This window comes from Haliotis asinina, chromosome 3, assembly GCF_037392515.1.
Source record: "Haliotis asinina isolate JCU_RB_2024 chromosome 3, JCU_Hal_asi_v2, whole genome shotgun sequence".
Taxonomy (NCBI): Eukaryota; Metazoa; Mollusca; class Gastropoda; order Lepetellida; family Haliotidae; genus Haliotis; species Haliotis asinina.
Genome location: NC_090282.1, coordinates 77,263,250 through 77,286,612, shown reverse-complemented (window position 1 = coordinate 77,286,612; position 23,363 = coordinate 77,263,250). Strand labels below are relative to the sequence as shown.

The window sequence follows — 23,363 nt, the reverse complement described above, 5'->3', positions numbered from 1 at the left end:
TCACTAAACTCCCTGGTTTCAACAGCTGTGCTGCGCTGCGCCCGTGACGCATGCGCAGTGAATAGGTTCGTGGAGCTTGAAACAGTATGCATGCCCAGCGTCTGAGGTTGTGAGCAGTAGTCTAATCTTGGTTGTGTACACAAACAAGTAAATAATCTTCTCGTTACGTAAAAAAAACTTGTTGATTGTGGTAAGCAGTCTCTGTCACAGAGAAAGCTCAGTGTCTGGTTTATTCACACCTATATGTCTGCTAAAGACAACATGCAATACGCAGCTTCAATAATTGACCACGTGCAATTTGAACTTAACACCTATTAGACTATACGACATAAAGAAAATAAGTTGATTTATGACTGGTGCACCCGAGTCCCGTGTCTGCCACATTATGTAATTAGGCACGTGTGATACACATGACATGTTTTTATGTCTGTGGGTTGCAAACATACTACATTCATTTTTTTCGGATGACTGGATCTGACGGAAACTGGTGCAAACTCTTGTCAGTTTCAAGTCCTGCTTTGTACTTGGACGAATGACAGATTCCAGTCACGCAGTAGTTTACCATCTCTACTGACATGATTTTTGATTGGATCGAGCGCAAATTCAGAGAACATGTATTTTCCAAGCCCAACATCTCTATATACATTCTTCATGGATAACGACTTCTTTTAGTGTATATGATTTTGTATGACAACAGTATATGAATCCATACTGAAACGACGCATCAAGTACACAAAAAGAAGTTGTTATCCATACAGAATCTTACTTTCTTGTGACTGGCTATGCCCATCAAACAGATCATCTTTCTGTACACACAATGAACCCTCAGCATATCAGCAAATGAACTAGCCAATCGGAAGCCGTCGTTACACTTGAGTGCATATCCACCCGCCATGACTGGGTTCGGTCTCCCGAGGGCTTTGTTTCGGGGGAAGTAAGCCCAAGTACAAAATATTGCACTTTTGAATCGCGATTATACGCTTATAATTTTGTTTATTTGTTTTTTTAAAAGCATCAATGTATATTATATGTCATGAATAAGTGATAAATGTGTTTTAATTGTGTTTGATTTTTTGGTTGCATGTGACCTTTAAGAACAAGCTCCATTCACTGTAACCATTTAATCAAAAACCTGTCTTTGGCATGACAAGCAAAAACTTTAATCACTTAGCTATACTCATATCCATTCAATAACACAGGTCTTAAATAATATGGCTTTATAGGGAACAGGATAATGAACCCTCCAGAGCATGGTCTTTTTCACTGATCAGTCAAACGGAACAAACATCAACTCTTTCATGTCTCTTTCATAATTATATATCTGACTCCACAGGCAGAAAGGAAACACATTAAAGTTAACCAAAAGTCAGGAAGTGAAAACAAATAGCAACTAGTCACTCAAACTGAACATGTAAAGTTATACAACTCTCTTCAAGGGAAGACATATTTTCACAAATCAAGGCTGGTTAAAGGCTAATAGACTTTTTTATCTATACTGAGTGAAACTGAGAAACAGACGTAACTCATCCAATATGTAGTGTACTGAACTATTCTCGAGCACTAAACTATTATGACAATAACAAAAGGATGAGATGTCAAATTTAACTGAAGAGTAACTTTGTTTTCATTGGAGATAAGCATAACAACAAATCTCTAAAAAGTCCCTAAACACTTGAATCTGGACCAGATGTAGTGACTGGTATAAGCATCAATCAAAGCAGTTTGGACACAGTGATATGCACCTACCAGTTCAGAAAGTGTGACCACCCAATCCGATTAGTTGCCTTCTACATATGCAATTCAAACCTGGATCATCAATGGGTGAGTTTAGTTTTACGCCACTTTAACCCCCTGGATGCCACAGGGACATATATGTCCTTCCTCTACATCCCTCACTTTCAAGTCCAATAAAATTCTAAATATACCACGCATATATAAATACTTCACAGTTTCGAATTCTGCGGAAAAGTCCCTGTTTCTTGATAGCATCCACTATTATCTCGGACCATGCCTTTCAAAATAGGTTTCATCGTAAATGTTGTCATTTTTCAAACTGTACAAAAACGAGATTCACAGCGTTATTTGCAGTATGTTTTGAAATGTGAAAATCGGATAATTACTGGGTGTAATGACTTTCAAAAATAGCATATTAATCATCACTGATATCAATTTTTATGTAACCAGTGATGATAATTCTGAAACGTAGCCGATGGACCCAGAATCGGTTGGGATGTTTTCAAAAATACACTCTCATGAATGCTGAATTGCGCATTCCGCCATATTGGTTAGTGTTTACAAAATCACGTTTCGAGAAGGCCAGTATTGAGATGCCTATAACATCACGTATATTTCATAGTCAGCTGCGACAAATGCACCACTGAATTCCCCAGACATCTTAGAATCAAATTACAAGTGGTCTTTGTCACCAATACCAACTGTCTAGCTAAAACGAAACTAAAGATAATTAGTATGAAAACGAACGCTATGCTCGAAAAAGACAGCACTTGTTTGAAATGTAAACAAAGAAAAATTCCAATTTTACACTGCATAGCATTTTCAGAAATTTTCCAACATCCAGCCGTCTAATCATTGCTTACAATGGCTCAATACGCTTAGTATATGGAGGGGAAGAATATCGTAGCAAGAAATAGCAAATTAAAAATAGATACAATGAAATAATTTGGTAATTCATAAGAAACTGTCAAACTTTTAGTGCGACGTGACGCCATGACTGATGCAAAATCACGCACCACGACAATGGTACTTATCAGCATTTCTGGCTTCTTCCGTCATTTACAATGTAAACGATAAAAACATATAACAATACGCAGATAGTCAGAATAATTCTGATTACTTACATCTCACATTTATGCACAAAAGATTCCTGAATCAAGGAAAACGTTCTCGCAAAATCCGGTGTACCCTTGTCGGCGAAGCCGCCATTTTGAAAGAAATCGATCATCAGTAGTGATGTCACACGTCAACATTGTTGCACATATTAGGCAATTTCTTTGAGGTGAAGGTCAGTTGAACAAGAGTGAACACAATGCCCATACCATTTCGATTGCACTTTTACTATTGTGATGTATATTTTTCGTATCGTTCAGATTTTTTTTCATGAAACTGATTTCAGTATCTACATATATCCATGTTCAATACCATATTATATGTGGATACAAGGTATGCGTTTTTATTCTTTGAAAGCTTTTGATTGTTTGAATAATATTTACATGGGAAACTGACTCAGTAAGTGTATACCACATTTTAAGCTTCTACACAAGTGTTGGAAGATCACACGTAGCCATTAGTTCCCGTGTACAATATGTACAATATTCAATACGTTGGGACAAATATTGCAGTTTCATATGAACAGGTTGATAAATAGCGATTTAATTCCAACTTATAGGTAAAACTGATAATATTAATGAAAATGATTTGTACATTTTATGAAATGTAGGGGAACACATATTTAAAGGAATTGTCTTGTGTCCTTTTTGTAGACAAAACAATTATGAATATTGATTGACCAGGGGCGAGTTTGTCAAGAATGATTCATTAACATTTTTTTTTCAATAATAAAGTAAATTCAAATTCGATTAAAATATATCTAATGGCAGAATATCTAACAATATTTATACGAAAATTGTTAAAAATATATGAACATGGACAAGCCTTACGTCCATATTCTAATACTTCTGTACTGAAAAGCGATTTCTTTGCACCTTTCATTGCATACTTATGAAGTGAAATAATTTCATAATCATAGGAAGAAAAGTCTATTTCCTAAATGGATATCCAATGAATATTCAGGTGTTGTGAAACTTTCATTTACGCTAAATTGATGCCAGACAGGTGCGCATGCTGCTCACAATAAGACATGTTGTAATACCGTCTAATTATTGATATATTCAGGACACTATTTCAGTGGTAAAACCATTCATTTTATATTTTGGCTAAAAAGTGTTGAATTCTGACACAGAAGCCCAGATCTTTTACACATTGAGTGGAAATTAGGTTATATATATACTTATCAGCAACCAGAGCTTTCTTTTTCCGACGTCACAAAATTCACAAAACATGCCGTGACGTCAACTAAAATGTCGCATTATTTTCAGTTATTTCATTACATTTAAAAATGTGGCTGTTACTCTGTTAATAATGATGCAAAATTAATTAAATTAATTAATTTAATTGAATATTTCTACACAAACAGGAGAATATGGAAATCTAAGAACTAAATTATGTATTGCATAGGGACATCCACATCGCTATTACCTGCTTTTTGATGTAGTACACTAGCATCTTTTCTTACCAATTGTGAAACTACCAAAAGGTATCCTCTCACATTGGGGGAACTTTGTATTGGAATAGTTTGGTTCACTGTGAACAAAACTCTCTCAGCAAATTCTCTCCAAGTGATCTCAGTTACATTGACCTCATGTAAACCATAGCGGAGTTATGCCCCCTTATCTTTATATGTGCATGACCTCTCTGTTGACTTTTGACGTCATAGAAGAAAATCGATTTTTGACATTTATTGCAGGTCATTTTTTATTTTGTGAGTATTAGCACATACATCCATTTCATATACACTTATGTCGTTCAGATATCAAGCTGTATTTTCTTCCCTCACACTTTCCGTAAAGATGCCAAATTAAAAAAATCGTAGGAGAGTGCTTTTATTGGTGCACGATAAAAAACGGAGAAATTTACTGTTTTTCAACACACACAAAAGCTTTGGACAACTTTTAGCCACAGTTATAGTTATACCAACGAATAAGAAATTTCTGTGCAATTGTTTTCGACGTACGCAGATCTAGGACCACGCTAGTGCAAATCTCGCACAACGTTCACTTTTCAAACCTTACGAAAATGCACGCCAGAAAAAAACTCGGCATCCAGGGGGTTAAACAATATTCCAGCAATATCACTGGGGGAACTCCAGAAATGAGCTTCATGCATTGCAACCATATTGGGAATCAAACCTGGTACCACTACCACCTTATCATCAATGGGGTTTCAAGACTAAAATGTTTCCTTAGAGTGAAACAAATTCATTTTAATATGTATATCATACCACAATAAAGTGCCCTAACTCCACACATTGAATTTCATGTTTAAACCAGGTACATAGTACATATTTACTCATGATAATGGGTGTACACAATATTTGGAACATAACAGGAAATGTGTCATGACTGTCTAAAGTCCTGAGCACCACATACACTGAATGAGCTTAACCGTGCAGGATGTGTTAGCTAGCTGAAATCTGATAAAAGTATGCTGACTGATGATAATAATCTGTATTTTGACAATAAAGTCTGCTGAAGGTGATATTAAGGGACATGTTACTGCTTGTAACTTGAATGATTTTATCACAGACTGCAGTGAATTGAAACATGCTTGGTTTTAACCTAAATACTTTAAAGTGCATTTTGTTAAAATCAGTAATGACATGGTCTGACATGAAAACAGTAACAAAAAATGCTGTTCGCTTCCACATGACATATTTAACATACTGCACATCTTTTAGTGTAATCATTCCATGGACAAAGTCTAACTAGCCAAAGTGTTAATTGGTCTCAGTTTGAGAGAGTAAGTGAGTGAAATTAGTTTTTGCGCCTCTTCTAGCAATATTCCAGTAAGAATATGGCAGGGAAATGTTCTTCACATATTGTACCCATGACGGGAATCGAACCTGGGTCTTTGGCATGCCGGGGAATGTTTTAACCACTTGATTACCCCACAAACCCTATCTTGGATGAAAATATGAAAACACTTCTCAAAGGCACCATTCCTGGAATTGTATGGATACAATTTCACATTATCAACTGAACATACTCAGTGTTTTCTGAGGACATGGTATACAATATTATCTAAACAGAACTCGTTAATCATGCATTTTAAGCATATTGTTTTACGCAAGCCATCCTAACATGATATTTAAAATACACGAGAGGAAAGGTCTCATTATCATATAGTTTCAGTCAAATTATAGTTTTTAAGGTATAATTCACTGAAAGTATTTTTAAAAGCAATGTGTGAACATAATTTTTTCAAAACTGTCATTATTTACCACATGCCTTATCATCCTATTTGTCCTTGTGTTTCAGGGCACATTGAGAATCCACTATTGAAGCACTGAGGAAAAAAGGCATAGCAGTGATGGTCGGAGCTTTGTTCGTGTAAGCAACCTCATGTGCATATAAACTGCATTAATGACATATCCATCATACAATAATACCAGATAAGTGTCAGTTTATTTCAATCTCTGATTATCTCCCTTGATAAATGTTTGAAACTTCACAACTAAAGAATTTCTTAGCTTTACAGCACTGTGACCCAGATCTGGGATGAAGCACAAGCAACTGTGACACAATTTGGCAACGCAAACAAGGCCATCAAAGAAATCCAGGACTCAAAAGCATAACATACCAGATGGTTTCAACATAATCCCTGCCCTGCTTATTTCCTTGTTGCGCTTTAAGAGAGATATGACATTGATGGGGCTCAACTGAAGTTATGTGGTAAATTTAACTTTCATCCCACCATAGAAGTGTTGCATACAATATCCAAGAGGATTTAAAGAACACCAAAATGAAGGCATTATCAGACATAATGCTATTAATTCAAACAATTAATTTATCTCAGTCAATGGCCAACCTACATTCTCCTATAGTTCTTATGTCCTCCTATAGTTCTTATGTCCTCCTATAATTCTTATGTTTTATGTCCTCCTATAGTTCTTATGTCCTCTTATAGTTCTTATGTCCTCCTATAGTTCTTATGTCCTCCTACAGTTCTTATGTCCTCCTATAGTTCTTATGGAATAGGACACCTCAAATACCAAGACTGATAACCTGAACTCAGGACAGACTGCTTTTGCTTGCAGTGTTAACTCACATATCACATAGCGCAAGCATAGTAACTGTTTAATTGGTACCACAGTTTAACCAATCAGAATCATGTATTTATCAATCTAAACACTTTAAGATTATGTAGTACCATCGTTGCCTGTCATTTTATTGTCAATACAGCCTGGAAAACACCACAGCCAGCCATTCAGTAGCCAGTTGTGAGAACCATAACATATTCAGCAACCCGTCACAATTATAAACTATGCATAATAAGGTCATATATTGACATAATGCCCAGTTATTTTGTTGTCATTACAAACTTTAAAACAATGGAGTCTGGACCAGTCATATAATGACATATTAAGTAGCTATTGAAGCCATAAAATTCACTCTGCTCTTACAACAAGGACATGATAAATGCATGAGTGTGGCCATTTATGCCATAAAGTGATCACCCTTCCTGGATGCCACAAACCTGAGATAAAGGGATAGAATTTCAGTCAAGATCTTGTATGACTAGCCTGACTTGAGAACAACATTTCATCTGACCTGTTACACCCCAATCTGATGGCTGATGGGAGTTCACACAAATCCCCTGGGGATCTGTGAAGCACACACCTGATCAATTGCTTAACCTGATATATTCATATATTCATAATTATCACATTATTTCCTGAACTGCAAAACATTAACTCATAATACATCATTACCTTAACCCCATGGTTGATTCAATTCTGCCACTGTTACTGCCTGCATGAGAAAGTGAGCTAAATAGAAACAAGAAGACACAGTCATCAATATCCCCCGCATTACCTCCAATTTCAGTCGTGGTCAAACTTGTTGCCATGGAAACACCAAAAATATTTTATTCAGAATTCCAAAACTATCAAAAGGCACCAGTACACCACTAAGATCAATCTATGTGTCAAGTTTGGTGAAGAAATATTGAACGGTTTTAGAGTTCTGCTCCAGAAAAGATACATGTGCACACACAGACGGACAGATGCACAGACAGGGTGCATTTTAACACCCCCCGCAAAACGCATTGCGGGGGATAATTAATTAACACTCGTTTACCTTCTCAAACAATACTGTCACAGTGGCTGCAAATGATCATACTTACTTGGGGTGGAACAGTGATTACATCTGTTCCAAGCAGGTCCAACATTTGCACAAAGGCACTGTTCTTTTAGTGCATGAGTTCCAGTGTTCATTCATGAATGTGTCATTTCCAAATCAGACTAAATTATTTTTGTGGACAAAAGTGTGTTCATGTAAAAACAGTGGCTTATACCGGTTATACTGTTACAGAATTGAGACAACCCTGGGCATGTGAAGTTTATGAACTTGAGTTTTTCTACAACTGTTCACTTGAGTGAGACTTCATTAATTACAGCCGAATTTCGTTTGTTCTAATTGATGCGCCTGTTCTAACAAGGTATTGTCTCACTGAAATATACATTAATCTCATGAGGCAACCCTTCCATGACTTCAAAGTATTGAGTTTGGTGATTCTAACAGAATCTTGTTAAAACCAGATGTTAGTGACCACTGCAGTTAAAAAAATATCAGAAGATATCCTATTACAAGTCACATCAGAAGAACCTTTCATCTGACCAATCAGAGCATTGCTTATATCACAAACACAAGCGTCCAAATGTATTTTCATTCTTGAAACCTAAAATAACATATGACGTTCTAAAAGGAAAATTATTGGTTATCTCACTTCAATGGGATAAATTTTGAAATGGCAGGAACTTTCCATAGCATGCTAGAAATACAGCCATTCAACATTCCAGAATTTTATTTTGTTTCTGTTTTCAAATTTTCAACTGGGGAAAAAAATGTTCACACTGCAGTCTGGAAAAGAATTTGCCATTTTGAAACTAGCACCTCAGGGCATGACAAAGATGTTTTCTAACTGGATTATGTTGACTTCCTCTTCATCATTTCATTGGTCAGTCAACCCAATGAACATTCTTCTGACAAGCCTTGTAATGTGATGTCCTCAAATCTTTGTCTGAATTCTAATACACAGAGCACAATTTTTAACCATGCAGATAATCCAAGGGAAAATGCATTCAGTTTACATGTACCCATACAGGCAACATTTGAGCTAAAAAAAAACCCCTTGGTTTCGCCAGTGTTCAGCATATTTACAATACTGCTGGCGGGATTTAATTTCCTGCATGCACTAAGATACAGGGCAGATAGCAATATACTGAACTTAGAACTTCATAATGCATTTTCTTTGGAAAAGGGATTGAACCCAGATAGCTTTTCATTAAGCCTGAGTGCAGATGTCAAAGAACATGTTCCATCTGTTACTAGTGTTATACCACTCGGCATGTTCAGCGTAACTATCACGTAGATATCACCCTGGTGTGTATTCCCAATGATATATCACACTCATGTATATGACAAGTTCATATCACCTCCAAGTGTTTATTTCCTGTATAGCACACAAATCAGTCAAGCATTCTATAAAAGGCGATTAAAGGGAGCAATAACTGTCAACTCTGATATCTACCCCTAAATTCAAATATATCTCAGGGGGCTACACCAGCATTCTAACAATGGCGTCTGATGATGTCAAAGGCTCCCATAACTCTGTTTTCCTTCGCACAATTTTCAAACTAGCCTATTGAGTTACAGAACGCCAGCCCATTAAACTGCACTCAGCTGCAGTTCTCACCACTGTGCTGTCAAGGTCGAGACAATGCAGTGCTTACACAGAGTTGCTAAGATATGATTTCAATTTGCTCAACTAAAAACAAAAGAAATTCCTGTCTGAAAGCATGTTTTAACACAAGAAGCATGAAGTATAAAGACGACATTTGAACGACATAATGCAAGGTTAATATTTTCAGTCTAGTAAATCCTGAAACTGCACAAACCTGTGTGCTCTGGATGAGGTTGAGAGAAGTGGGTGAGGGGACTTCAAGGCATTTCCATGCAAAGAACATTCATGACTTACTCCACAAAATTCTTTCCTCACTATGATTGCATGTGTGCAAAGTGCTATTAAACAAGCTTTCAAACTTGCTTTTGATACAAACATCACTAATTAGTCCAACTTTAACATATGTTTGGGATTATACTTTCTCAGCAAAGAAAGGATTCTTGTACTTGTAAGTACTAGGCCACATCTAGAATATGAACCCACACTTTCAGAGTGAGTCACACGCATTACTTACAGTCAGTGATCTTACCCTCTCTGTCATCACGGCTTCTAGACTGATTGAAACTTACATTTCATTATTAATCAACACTGGATATCATGGTCACATGATCAATTAACAATAACATTTGACCACTCAGCCATCAATACTTTGTGTCACATTCCACCAAATCCTGACAATCCCACAGCTCTTGTAAGAAACTGGTAATATGGATGATTATTCACTGGCACATCCCATTCCAATTACTAACACCCATAGGAGTCAAGCCTGCAGGCCCAAGTCAGGTCTCCTGTGCATGATGACCGCATTGGTAGGTACTTACTGGATCCTGTGTTGTACAGGGCCTTCACCGACTTCTTCATCTTGGTCAAGCCGCTACGGTCCACGTCCAGGGTCTACAACAATATATAATCAGAGTCACATACAGAGTCTGGGAATCTGTTATGCTTTACATTCATAATCATTTGTATGTCTAATTGTTGTTCATACTGTAGGCAGCAATGTTCCAGCTCTACAAACATCAGCTTGGAAATAACTGGGTCTAGACCAGACAAACCAGTGATTTATGTCAGGAGCAATGTTCCATTCTGCCAGGGTACAATTACATATTAAATACACACAGTTGGGGGGGGGGGGGGGGGGGGGGGCATTATTGATTAACTCACTTTGTATGACAAGCATATGTTGCTTCACTTGATTAGAAACAAGTCTGGACATTAAACCCATCAATCAATGACTGCCTGACTAACAAACAATTTTGATTGCAAAGAGAAGTACCATCAGTATAGCACATTTGATCTAAGTATCCTTCATGCAAATATGAGGGGAAAAACAGATAGCAAAAGTTAAACAGTATTTTACTATGCTCTGTAAGTAAGTCATCTCCTATCAGCACACATTCCAAGTTCAACAAACCTTTAAACCATGTCTGTTATCAGACCTCTGTGGTTTATATCCCACATAATATTAACCCAAAGACATTAATTAAAATGAATGAACTCAACTGAAATATAATCAAATAGAGATTACATGATCAACTCTTGTATAGATTGCAAGGTTACTCGATCAACCAAAGAAACAAATTTATTGGAACAACACCAGAAGATATTGATGTGTGTACTTGATTGATGCAACCACGTGCCTTGTGAATGGAGCTGAGCAAGTAACAAATCACGGGCAGGATTAGATACATGTGAACCAATTGCTTGTTCAGCCACATTGAAAAATTACTGATTGTTACTTTACACAATAATAAAACAGTAACAAGCATTGTCACTAAGGTGACATAATCCCCCGCCGCATATTATCAAATCAAACTGAAAGTGAAGGTTAAGATGAAGTAAAATGTCAACAAAAACTTACTAAAATTACTAAAAAAAACACTCAAAATGAACTGAAGGTCACCAAAATTGACTGGGCCCTGCACTTCCCTAGATAAAGCTTGGTGTTGAATATGAAGAAAATCCAGCGAACGGCAGGGGATAATAATCAAGTCTCGACCACACAATCCAATAAATTCAATAACAACCTATCTACGCCTTTAGAACATGATGATACACTGTCTACAACTTTGAGACTTGGGTACATGCTAACTATTTCAAGAGTAACTGACTCAGAGCATCATCTGACTTTTTGTCGTAAAAGCTGCTATGTTTACCCTTTGTATTGGATCAGGGTGTCACTTTGACCAAAAATGTTGTCTTGGACATTGTAAAATTAGTGAATGTGCTTTGTACTGAACCATAATATAACCATATATAATTCTAAAGTACATTGTTTCAATAAGGGTTCTGGTATTGTTTTCAAGAACTTATATTTCTTGTGAAGAATTTGGTACAACAATTGAGAGAATATTCTTGTGCGTCTCACAGTATGCAATATATGTATTTTTCTGTATCCATTCTGGAGTTTTGTGCTTACTACATGGCTGCATAACACCCTGTTGTAGTATGATTAATCACAGTGTACCATGGTTTTTCAACTTATATCACGTATATGTCATACGACACCATAGAAAACTGGTAAAGGGCCAACCATGTCATTCTCTTGTTCAAACATTGAGTTGAGTGCCTTCTTGCACATCACAGTCGGTAAACATCTCAAAATGCTTATCTATAAAAGTGTGCTAGAAAACGTAGTCCTCATAACTATATGAAAATCCTCTATTTACTTTTGACACTACACCTTGGACATGCAGCTACTATCAGCATGTAATTCACAAGGAAATACGTTCCTGGCAATCCTTCAGACATGTGGAACCAGTGTCTGCTTGTCTACAGTTAGTCAGCTGGAAATTGAATCTTGTCTTGCTCTTAATGTAGCACTAGTTCAGTATCACACAGCAGAGATGACAAGACTTGGTGGCAACTTGTGAGCAAGTGTTTCAACTTATAGTATCAACTGTCAAGCAGTAATTGTATCTGCCACACAACTATCTCCAGTAGCTCGGCCACAAAATGGCATGATGGAATCCCTAACTGATCAAATTTTCCTTAGTGTGAACTATGAATCATATTAGGGAACATTTTACACAGCACTGTTCCTATGTACAAGTCTAACATTAATCATCAATGTTAAAGTGGACACAGGAGTCTGCTTGTAAGGGTACAAAATTTTTGAAAATATCCATTTGTTGGTTTGGTAAGTCTTGTTACTTTTTACCACAGGCTTTCATGTATCAAGTCAAAAAAGGTCTTTCTGAAGATGAAGTTGAAACCTGAGTAATCACAGATTAAAGTCGGTGAAATGTGGGTCAAGTGGGCCAAGGCTGATTCTATTTCAAGAGCCACAGTAAACAGTATTTGGCTCAAAGAAAAAAATCTTAGCAGATTTATTTAATCAGAGGAAAATATTCTTCAAGTAGGCGCACATTTCACCACTTGATGTTGGACAACACCTTTCATTCCTCCTTTTGAAAAAATAAATGGATAAAAAGTTCAACAGTGTCTTCCCTTTGTTTCTCCTGGGTTCACTGGTCATAGATCCAAACCACAGGTTCACACTGACAAGATCACTGATGTACACGTGAGTGAGTGAGTGAGTTTAGTTTTATACCACATGCAGCAATAAGCAATATTCCAGCTATATGGCTGCAGTCCATAAATAATCTAATCAAGTCTGGACCAGACAATCCAGTGATTAACAGCATGAGCATTGACCTGCACAATTGGTAAATGATGACAAATGTCAACCAAGTCAGCAAACCTGATGAACTGATACCGTTACTTGCCTCTTACAACAAGCATAGTCACCTTTTGTGGCGAACATGGGTTGCTGAAAACCTATTCTACCCCAGATCTTCACAGGTCGTACATGTGGTATGAACAGCATGTGAATTTTGTCAACCTCTGCTGTTGTGTATCTCTTATATCAAACCAAGTAGTGTCTATCACGGATACAGCATACAGTATATATCACACCATGAAAGTGTTGACATGTTTGTCACAACTGTTGTATCACTTGTATCTGCATGACACATGCAATTTATATGTTGTTGACGTGTTACTCTAATATGTCAAATGCTACAATGACTTGACAATGACATTGTTGTTTCAGATGTTGTATACATTGAGTATATTTTATATGTTTTAGATTTACAGGTAGAGCTGGCTATTAACAAAGATCATATAGATTGATAATCATCAACTAAACATTGATTGATTATTGATAATACCGGAAGAGTAACTTTAAGCATGTTAAGCAAAAATGTCAAAATATATCAGAAAAGAATCAACAGGTTTTACATCACAGGTGAACAGTGACACATTTATGCACAGATTACAAACAAAAACAGTGTTTTGAATGTTATTTATTTGCCCATGAATAATGATGTAATTCCTGTCAGGCTTGTGTATAGTGTATGTAAATGAATCAAAAAAATATGTAACATATTATCGATGACAATTTTTATTTTGATTACACAATGCCATTTTGAAAGTGGTCAAATGTAACATTTGCCATTACATGTTCATAGTAAAGTACAGATTGTAGTAATATTTTGTTGGGTTGAGTCCAATCCGGGATTCAAACCCACACCCTCAGAGTCAGGCACCTATTGCCAGCACACAAAGTCAGCCGCCTAGCCTGCTCAGCCACCTTGACTTCCACATTTGAGTAACCCAACAAAAGTACTAAAATCTTCTGGTAAAGTGTAACCAAAATATAACGTATGCTAAATTTTCATTTCTATAACTGATAATACTTTTCCCCATCAGCAACATTATCAATTGTTGAGCTTTAATGAGCCCAATTTACAGGTATAGAATATCTCTTGTTCTCCCTCTCTGTGATCATGTAACCTATTTCATAATTGGTCTTACGCTTTTTCAGTGCAGTTAACAGCTTGGGATGAGTGGTTTGATCACTGGCTTCATTAGACCCAACTCTGAGAGGTAAAAGTAATGGATTGCTAGTGTGCCAGCTACAGTCAGATATAATTGTGTATGTCAAACGAAATACCCAGTAGAGCACGGGGAGATGTGTCACACCTGATTGCTACTTCTGGTTCTGTTTACAAGATAAATAAATGTGGTAATCTTAATCCCTGCACATAATGCAATGCCTCGCACATCAAATGGGAACGGAAAAGTTAAATAATCTTGTCTAGTGTTGTTTAATTGCCAATTTAACATCTTCACTAACAAAGCCATTTTTTCTTGTTAGTTCCTCTCAAAGCGATACCTTGCCATTTTCTTACATCCAGAAAAATAGGTCTGACAAAGGTGCATGTAGCCTGTGGAAAACACCTATCCTCTATATGGAATGCATTTTTGGGTACTCAAAATTAAGCTTATCTGCAGTCACATTTGGTATGTTACATTTGATTAAATTGTAAATGGCACTGTGAGTATTCATACCTGTGGTCAGGTGGAATAACAGAAAACTGGTAAAAGCATAAATGCAGTACAATTACATGGCATATCTAGAAAAATATTACCACTGGTTGCCACCCTATTCATTGTGATCTAATATTTTTTAAGAATATGAAGGAATATTTTAATCAATGAAATAGATTATCTTAATTGTCTTTGTGCAACCACGTTAAGTTTGAACTAACACATTTTTTCCAGCTTCAACAGTGTTTTGACAAGGTCCCTCATTGAAAGCCTTCTGGTGGCCACATGAGAGCCCCTCCCCACACCTCCAACCTTAAATCCCTTCCCAAACTGGCATCCAATATTCCCACATCACAGCTAAAACAACATCAACCCATGTTCAGACATCTCAATTACTTCGCTTGCCTATGTTTCCTGAAACTGAGTCCTGTTTATGAAATGAGAAATGCTTTATCTGTCAATCAGTAAGGTCTCTACATGGACTATCATACCTTCCACATCAAACCTCACAACCTCCACATCACACCAAGTGTTCAAAATAAAGAGGTCCTTGGGTCCTTGTGCTTGCTATTGTGGTATTTGAATCAAAATACTTTAGCTTTTAACAGAGTTGTTTTGGCCACTTCCAATCTGTGGCTACTTCCAAGTACTGCACACCATCTACTCATTAACTTGCACAACATTGTGACTGGTGTTTAGACGATTTTTATAAAGCAGTTCCCTATTATAAGAAACATTCTGCAATCAACTTTCAATCATTTTTCAATTTTTCATTCAACAAATCAATTTGAGTCAAAAGAAGATGCCTGCAACCTCAAACTGACAGAAATTTGAAATCTTAAACATGTCAGAAGACCTTGGAGCTGCCATGATTGACAAAGTCATCGATTTGCAGCTCGAATTTACCCAGCAGGGTGTAAAATATCGTCTCTAAGGTTGTGTCACTATCAAAATTGCCTGATACCCTAAATCCCCGAGTCTCACAGCAATAATCAGACACAATGGTGACCCATCCAAGCATTCTTCAACAGCAGTATCATGTTAAAATGAAGTGATCCTTCAGTCACAGCTATCATGTCAGAGTGAGACTTACACTAATATCTCTGAAGTGAAAATATTTTACAGAAATAAAATACAGAAAAATATTAGCTAAATTATCCTCACAAAATATAACAGAATGGAACCAAGAGAGAATGCTCCTTGTTTAAGAAACTACAGTACTGAAGACTTGCCAACAGGTATATGCTTACATGGGCTGTAGTGGACATACTTCACTCATATATAGAGAGAGTGGGTGAGTGAGTGAGTGGGTGGGTGGGTGACTGAGTGAGTGAGTTTGATGCTGTTTTCGCCACTATTCCACAGTCCATGAATTGTTTAATTGCAGAACATGCAGACAGATCTGATCGTGGCTGACTACAGACTCACTGCACCACACAACAAGATGGCAGTTTGTTGTCCAACTAGATCATAAATCCACAGATGGTCCTGGTTTCCATGCTTGTTTGACTAACCTGGTTCGCTACTGGTGAGATAACATTTTGCCCAAGCTGAGCCAATCTTTAAGTGCGTTCAAATGTTTATGTTTTGAATGAGAGAGTAAACACTAATCCATTGAATAGCAGCCAAAGGAATAGAAATCCTCTGAATTTAAGTTGTTTATCAGTACTCTTCTGCGTGAGTAAGTGAAAGATAGAGAGAGTCTGCTATATTACCACCAGCAGATCACTTTTTTCAACCGATAAATGTCTGTTTTATATGGTTTATTCAGCAAAATTTATAAAAGCAGCCAGTAAATAATCAAGTTTAGACTCGGCTATCCAGCGATTGACATCATGTGCATCAATCTATGCAACTGTGATAAAATGACAAACATCAAGACAGGAAGCCTGTCAACTCGATCCCTTTAGAATCCAGTGATTGATATCATGAGCAACAGTCCATACCATTAGGATATAATGACACAAAACCAGTTACCAAGCCTCATCCTACCAATTCATACTGTTGCCTATTACAAACAGTATATATTTGTGATAGCAAGGATGTAACTTTTGTAAGGCTGCATAAAAGGGTGCGTGGTCAAACCAAGCCCTCTCATTGGTCGACACTTGCTATCGTCCGCCCTTTGTGCCAAGATCGTTTAGTTGAGGGTCAAAATTGGCTTTCAGTCTACTTGTAGAAAAAACAGTCAAGAACTGGTAGGTGTCATGAGTGGTGACCGATAGGCCAATCTCCTATGATTATGTTTAGATGAAGTTTCAATCAATTGCATGCGATGGTAGCATAGTGACTGGCAAAGTAGGCGGGTGGGTTAACGGTAGTGTCCAGCCTTGTCTAGATATATTGTACTGTGAAGCGTTTCAAATTAAGGGTCATCTAAAAATTTGGACATTTTTTTTTTAAATCTTGCTTGCAATGCTTGCAATGACACAAGTGCCTGTGCTATGAGCCTGAATCTTAATATCCTTAATGCACACACGATCATATCAACCGTCATGATAACATCAATGTCAAAACATGCTTGTGAAGTATTTCTTTGAAATGTAATCAAGACAGACAGCTGGTTGACCTTTCATATCCAAACTAACCATGGGAAGTTTTCATTTGTCAAGACCTGTAATGATGCCTCACTAGTGCATAATCATGTGGCCTGTTAACTCCATGCACACACTGTCAGTGGTTCAACATGTTCAATGTTCCTACTTCCCCATATGTAAGGTCACCTCAATTATACCAGTCACATTATTTACATAGTTGAAAAATTAACAGCTAATACACTGGCTAATCAGGCTGGACAAAACCAGAGCTATGTGTGTCACTGCTGGCTGGGTACTCTCTCAGAGAGGAAACTGACTCTATGCAGGAAGTTGCTCATACTCAACCTCAAGTCACGCATTTGTCAGGTTTGTGAATAGACACACACACCAATCACATTTTTATACTGCATCATGCTGAAATATATACCTGTTACCATGGTTGCAAGATACTGCCGCTGTTTCTATGTTTTTCCACACATACCCTATTCCTGCTAAATATTTTAAGATATTTTACTTTTAACAGACCATTTTAGAAAATTATTCGAGAGAAAAATATTAAATGATAGACAGATGAATAAATATAGATTATCCTGTTTCTTTTCAAGAATTAATCAATTATTTAATTGTCTATTTGTCTATTAGCATGACTTGATAATGAATCAATGATTTTAAACATGTTAAATGCCTTTGAAAAACATAATCAAACACTGTATAAGTCTGTTGAAACCTTAATCAATGACCGTAAATGCTTAATCAAGACATAACACATAACTGATGTTTATACTTGAATTATTGTTTATAAATCAAGACATGATATTAGAAACAAACTGAATTGTAGAGATGACATAAGACCTACACAGTTTTTTTTCACATTTTTACATCAATACTTTGACACGTACCCTCAAGTATTCATTGCCAGTTCTGTCACTCACCTTTCTCACATAAATCCGTCAAAAAAACTTCCTGGAAAAATCAAGATTTTAAACGTTTAAATTTTGGTAAAAATAAACAGAATTTAAGATCCTTATGTCCTGTAAATTTTTCAATGTGCAAATTCTTTAACATGTAAAATTTTACTCATGTGCCCAAATTCATAAGACCAATAACTGCCTACTGAAAAAATCTTATCATATTTGAAAAGAAGTATCATGTAATTATCACCTAACTAAGATATATTCCTTGATAAGCTGTATAAATGCAGATACCTAAAGGCCACCTTGGGGTTAATACACAAGCTTCACAGTGATGATACATGGCCTGGGCTGGAAGTCAAGCTGTGAGTGTACAATGAAACCTGATAGGCCTAACACTGGGGTGTTACGCCACATATCATGTTCCAGGTTGCAGTTCATATTCTGAACTCCTGACAGGATTATAGACAGCAGTTTCATAGGAACACATGGACAGTATGTGACTATAAACTCACCCAAACTGTAATGCATCAAGACAAACTACATTGCAAACATCCAAGGCATGCCAGGGATCGTGTTTTTTCCTTTTATCAGCAGGTCAACAACACATTTCTTCTATCAAATGGCAAGCCATGATTTCATGTCAAAATCATGATACAACTTATTTGTGTTCCTTAATAGAATGCTAGGCAATAAAATATCTTATCTTTGTTTCAACACTCATAAGAATAATGATGAAGATGATACAGAAAAGCATAAGAATTTTAGAACTGGTACCTTGCATTCTCTTTACAATCATATCTGAATTCCTCTCATTTATTTTTCCAAATATCCTTTTACTGACAATATGGAAAAATCAATTCAGTCATCCGATTATGTGGTAGTGTGTGGTCCTGTGCACAGAGTCAAGGGCCCAGATTTTCGATGCTCTCTTAGCGTTAAGTGAGTGAGCCAGTTTAGTTTCACGCCGCACTCAGCATTATGGCGGCAGTCTGTAAATAATCTAGTCTGGACCAAACAATCCAGTGACCAACAACATGAGCATCGAGCTGCGCAACTGGGAAACAATGACATGTGTCAAGCAAGTCAGCGAACCTGACCACCTGAATCGTAAGTCACCTCTTACAACAAGCATAGTCGCCTTTTATGGCAAGCATGGGTTGCTCAAGGCCCTTTCTACCCCGGGACCTTCACAGGTCCTTAGCGTTAAGATAGTCGTAAGTTAATGTTCATGTATGGCACTTACGACTATCTTACCACTAAGAGAACTTCAAAAATGTAGGTCACAAATCAGCTGAAGTGACATAATGTTGATCACAGAGACCTCGGATGGGTGGCCACACTTGGCAGGTTTACTCCCAAGAGTTACCAAGACTTCAGTCCTTCCCCACAATGAAGCACATGTAACGTGTGGCCTTACTTTAGGCTAGTGAGTTTGTCCAAAAATTGCCTCTGTTGACCCAGCAGAGTGAGTGAGTTTAGCTTTACGTCACACTCAGTAATATTCCAGGTATATGACAGCAATCAGTACATAATTGAGTCTGGGCCAGACAACCCAGTAACCAACGACCCAGCAAAAAATGAGTGCCATTGGATCAAGTCTATGACTATTAACTATCTAGCTCCTCATGGGCAGTTTGGACTATCCTGGTTTATAATGTCCATTATTTCGCCCTTAGAGTACAGAGTGTAGTGATATACATGTATAACAACCATTTGATGACTTGTTTGGTATGTACTACATTCCTTCAACAAATATCCCTCTGATCCTCGATCCACACATTTAATGATACACCTCCATCACTCAGTTGCCACGCTTAAGGACTGCACTACCAGCCAGTAAGTATGTAATGACAATGGGTCAATTATCATGTCATTCAGAATGCTAAACCACACAACTGAGTCCAGACATTTTCTAAGAAACAAAGGGAAAATATTAAATGCTACACTTGTCATGTTTACCGAAAAGTGTTTTATCATAATTCTCATTTCCAAATTTCCATTCTTCTAATTTCCAGTGACATTACCAATTTCCAGAAGCATGTGACAATATGTTTTCACTCTGATGACAGTGATTGTGGTGGGGCATCAGAGTTTGTTTTTCTCATAAAAACAAATGTTAAAAGTCAAACCCTGGGTGCCAATAAACTGTTTACATAATATTGAATTAGGAGTTACAAATGTAATTCACTAAGTTACAGAAATGCAAACGGGCATCTTAAACAATGGGAGGCATCAGTGCAGATATCATATTCCTTAAGGGGCGGTAACTCGTATTTCTTCGTGGTGCAAAATATGAAGATGAATCGGAAAAGCCACAGGTCCGAAAACAAAACAGAAAATATATGCAATGCGTTCCTAACAGTTGTGAAAATTACCTGCCATCACGCAAATAATTCGCAAAATGAATCTAGCATAAAAGATTTCTAAAATGTGGACATCAGTGCCCAGGTTTGGATGTGACACCATCAATAAGCTTACCTCTTCCAATGTTGAAACCGTATGTCGACAGTGACCCATTTTCGACGTGAAGGTGGATGTGGTGGGTGACTTGTAGTCCTCCCATGACTCCTTCACGAAGTCACCGACGTTTATTTGCATTGTCGTGAATTAAAATCCAATCTTAAGTCATCATTGGAGTCTACATCGCCTTTCTACCAGTTGACTGAAATATCAACCACAGGAAGTTCGCTCAGCGATAGCTCGCTGTGTGACACATACTGTTTCCCCGGTAGCTAATAAACGTTTATTTGTCTGCACCGGACTTCAGCGGGAACAGTAATAAGGGATGCTAACGATGATTCTCTACAATCTTATATTACTATCAAAGCACATTTGTCGGTAGTGAACGTTCATTTGAAAATAATTATCTTAGCTCTAATGAACTCAGTTGCACCCATCAAAGAATGCCATTTCGGTGGACTACATGTCTTACCCTCATCATGTGATTTCAGTTACATCATACTGTCAGTCCTTCGAATATTACATGGTATTTTGGCATTACCGAGGTCGTCAAACTGAGGAAAATAAACCCAAATCTACTATCAAACAAAGCTCGGCGACACGCTGTCGTGCATGTAGAACGCAACGTCACAGAAGAAACGTGTCATCATAGCAATTGTGGTGAAGTCAAATCACCATGACAAAGTGATATTTTGCCCTATACCAGCTCATCGTATGAAAATATGAACCCAGATATGTTCTCCCTCGTAGGTAATAACCTGGGGATATTATATTCGTGCCTATGTAATACCATGTTTACGACATGTTGGTATGCCCCTAGCGAGAGCAAGGCATGTACCGATATTTAGGCACGAGTGTCGAAAGCATAGTATGATATGGATATAATATATAATTTTATGACCGAAGTCGTCAAATTGAGCAAAAACAACCGAAATCTACTTTCAAACATAGACTGGTTACCCGCCGTCGCCGCATGCAGAACACAAAGTCATAGAAGAAACATGATGTCATAGAAGAAACGTGACGTCATAGCATTGTCCATGGCGTCAAGTCACCATGACTAAATGTTATATCGCCCTAGGCGAAAAATATGAGCCTCGACATTTTCGCCCTCGTGGGTAATAAATGTTTTAACATCATGTTTGAAAACGTCATTATTGCGTCAATGAACAATACCATGACGTCAACCAGAGTACAGTATTGCACGTAGTGTGTGGACTCAGTCGTTTCCTGCCCAGACAAAGTACCATGATGGCAACTCCAAACGAAATACATGTACATAAAATGCGTGTTCTGTTTTTCCTTAAGTACAAATCGAAAGGAGACGCGTGTGTTGTGAGAGCGCCGCAATGTTTTGACCCTAAAAGTATTCTGAAAAAGAAAGGCAGACGAAAACAGCGTATCCGTACATAATTTGGATTCACACGTTTGTTGTAAGAGCACACCCAGACGATGATCGAGATCACTATCAGAATTCGCTGATTGTATGTTTTCGAATTTTGATGCCACAATGAAACAGCTGAAATCTCTTAACTATAACAGACATATACATAGAACGTCACTTACTCAAGTCACTACCCAATCCATTTCGTCTCCCAACAAAATTAGTAAAATATACGTGGACCAAAAGTTATCGTGTTTGTGGACCAAAAGTTATCGATTAATGAATTTCAAAGATAAGATGTCTTATAATATTCATTAGTTGTGTATTATGCGACATTTAAAAAAAAATATCAATAATCAAACCGAATGTATAACTTAGACCACGAAGAACCTTTTGAGTGCTGACTAAGCTCGAGCACTGTTCACATTTCTTATATAGGATCGCTGACATGGGATTATTTCTATTATCAATTTACGTAAGAGGTGCCCCTCGGTCTATTTTTCAATGTTAAAAAAATAATATTTTGAAATTTTCAAAATAAGCATTTAATGTATTTTTTCTTCGTTGTTCCGCCAGTACATCTCTCTCTCTCTCTCTCTTTGTTTCACAAGACGGTGGACATGTGCGTTGAGTTGTTATGCCCATTTGACTTGCAACGGAATGTTTACGGTATTGTCACGTATACTATCACTCCCTACAAGGTCTTCGGAAAGATAGTTGCATCTGAAATAAATATGTGAAGCTTATGGCAATATTTCTTATATAGGAACATATCTGTAAATGATCGAGTCTGGGTCACATTATCCAGTGAATGACTTCATGTGCACGTATCTGTACAGTTAGGAATACGATGACATGCATCAGACAAGACAGTCAACCCCCTGGACGAACCTCCCGAACCCCTTCTTGGGTCCGCCAATGGACACTATCTATTCGTAGTTTGGTTAACGGTAAATTTCACGATAAGGTCTTATAATCTACTTCGAGTTTGCAGTCAAACAAGACGATGGATTGCTCGAAATTGACAGTCTGTTGTTACCAGCCTAAGGTCTCTTTAATATTTAATATGCTGTGGATATACTTGAACGTGATTTGGCTTCAGAGCCAGAGAACACATGGCACCTGCCATACAGTCTGCAATAAAATCAGCAACTTCGGTAAAACTCCCGTGAACTCGCCGAAGAAGGTTCCACA

The 23,363-nt window shown here is 37.3% G+C and overlaps 1 protein-coding gene across 2 annotated transcripts in view; it reads right to left on the bottom strand.

Annotated features, from left to right (window-relative positions):
* The window catches only part of LOC137278508 (arf-GAP with SH3 domain, ANK repeat and PH domain-containing protein 2-like), a 102,742-nt gene extending 81,699 nt beyond the window's left edge, over positions 1-21,043 (bottom strand). For both annotated transcript variants that reach the window (XM_067810873.1, XM_067810874.1), the window contains exons 1-2: positions 20,804-21,043; positions 10,362-10,434 (exon numbers count right to left, since the gene is read on the bottom strand). In XM_067810873.1, coding sequence (XP_067666974.1) covers positions 10,362-10,434; positions 20,804-20,923 — 193 coding nt within the window. In that variant the 5' untranslated portion in view covers positions 20,924-21,043. The remainder of the gene's footprint in view (positions 1-10,361; positions 10,435-20,803) is intronic.
* Positions 21,044-23,363: the final 2,320 nt, after the last annotated feature.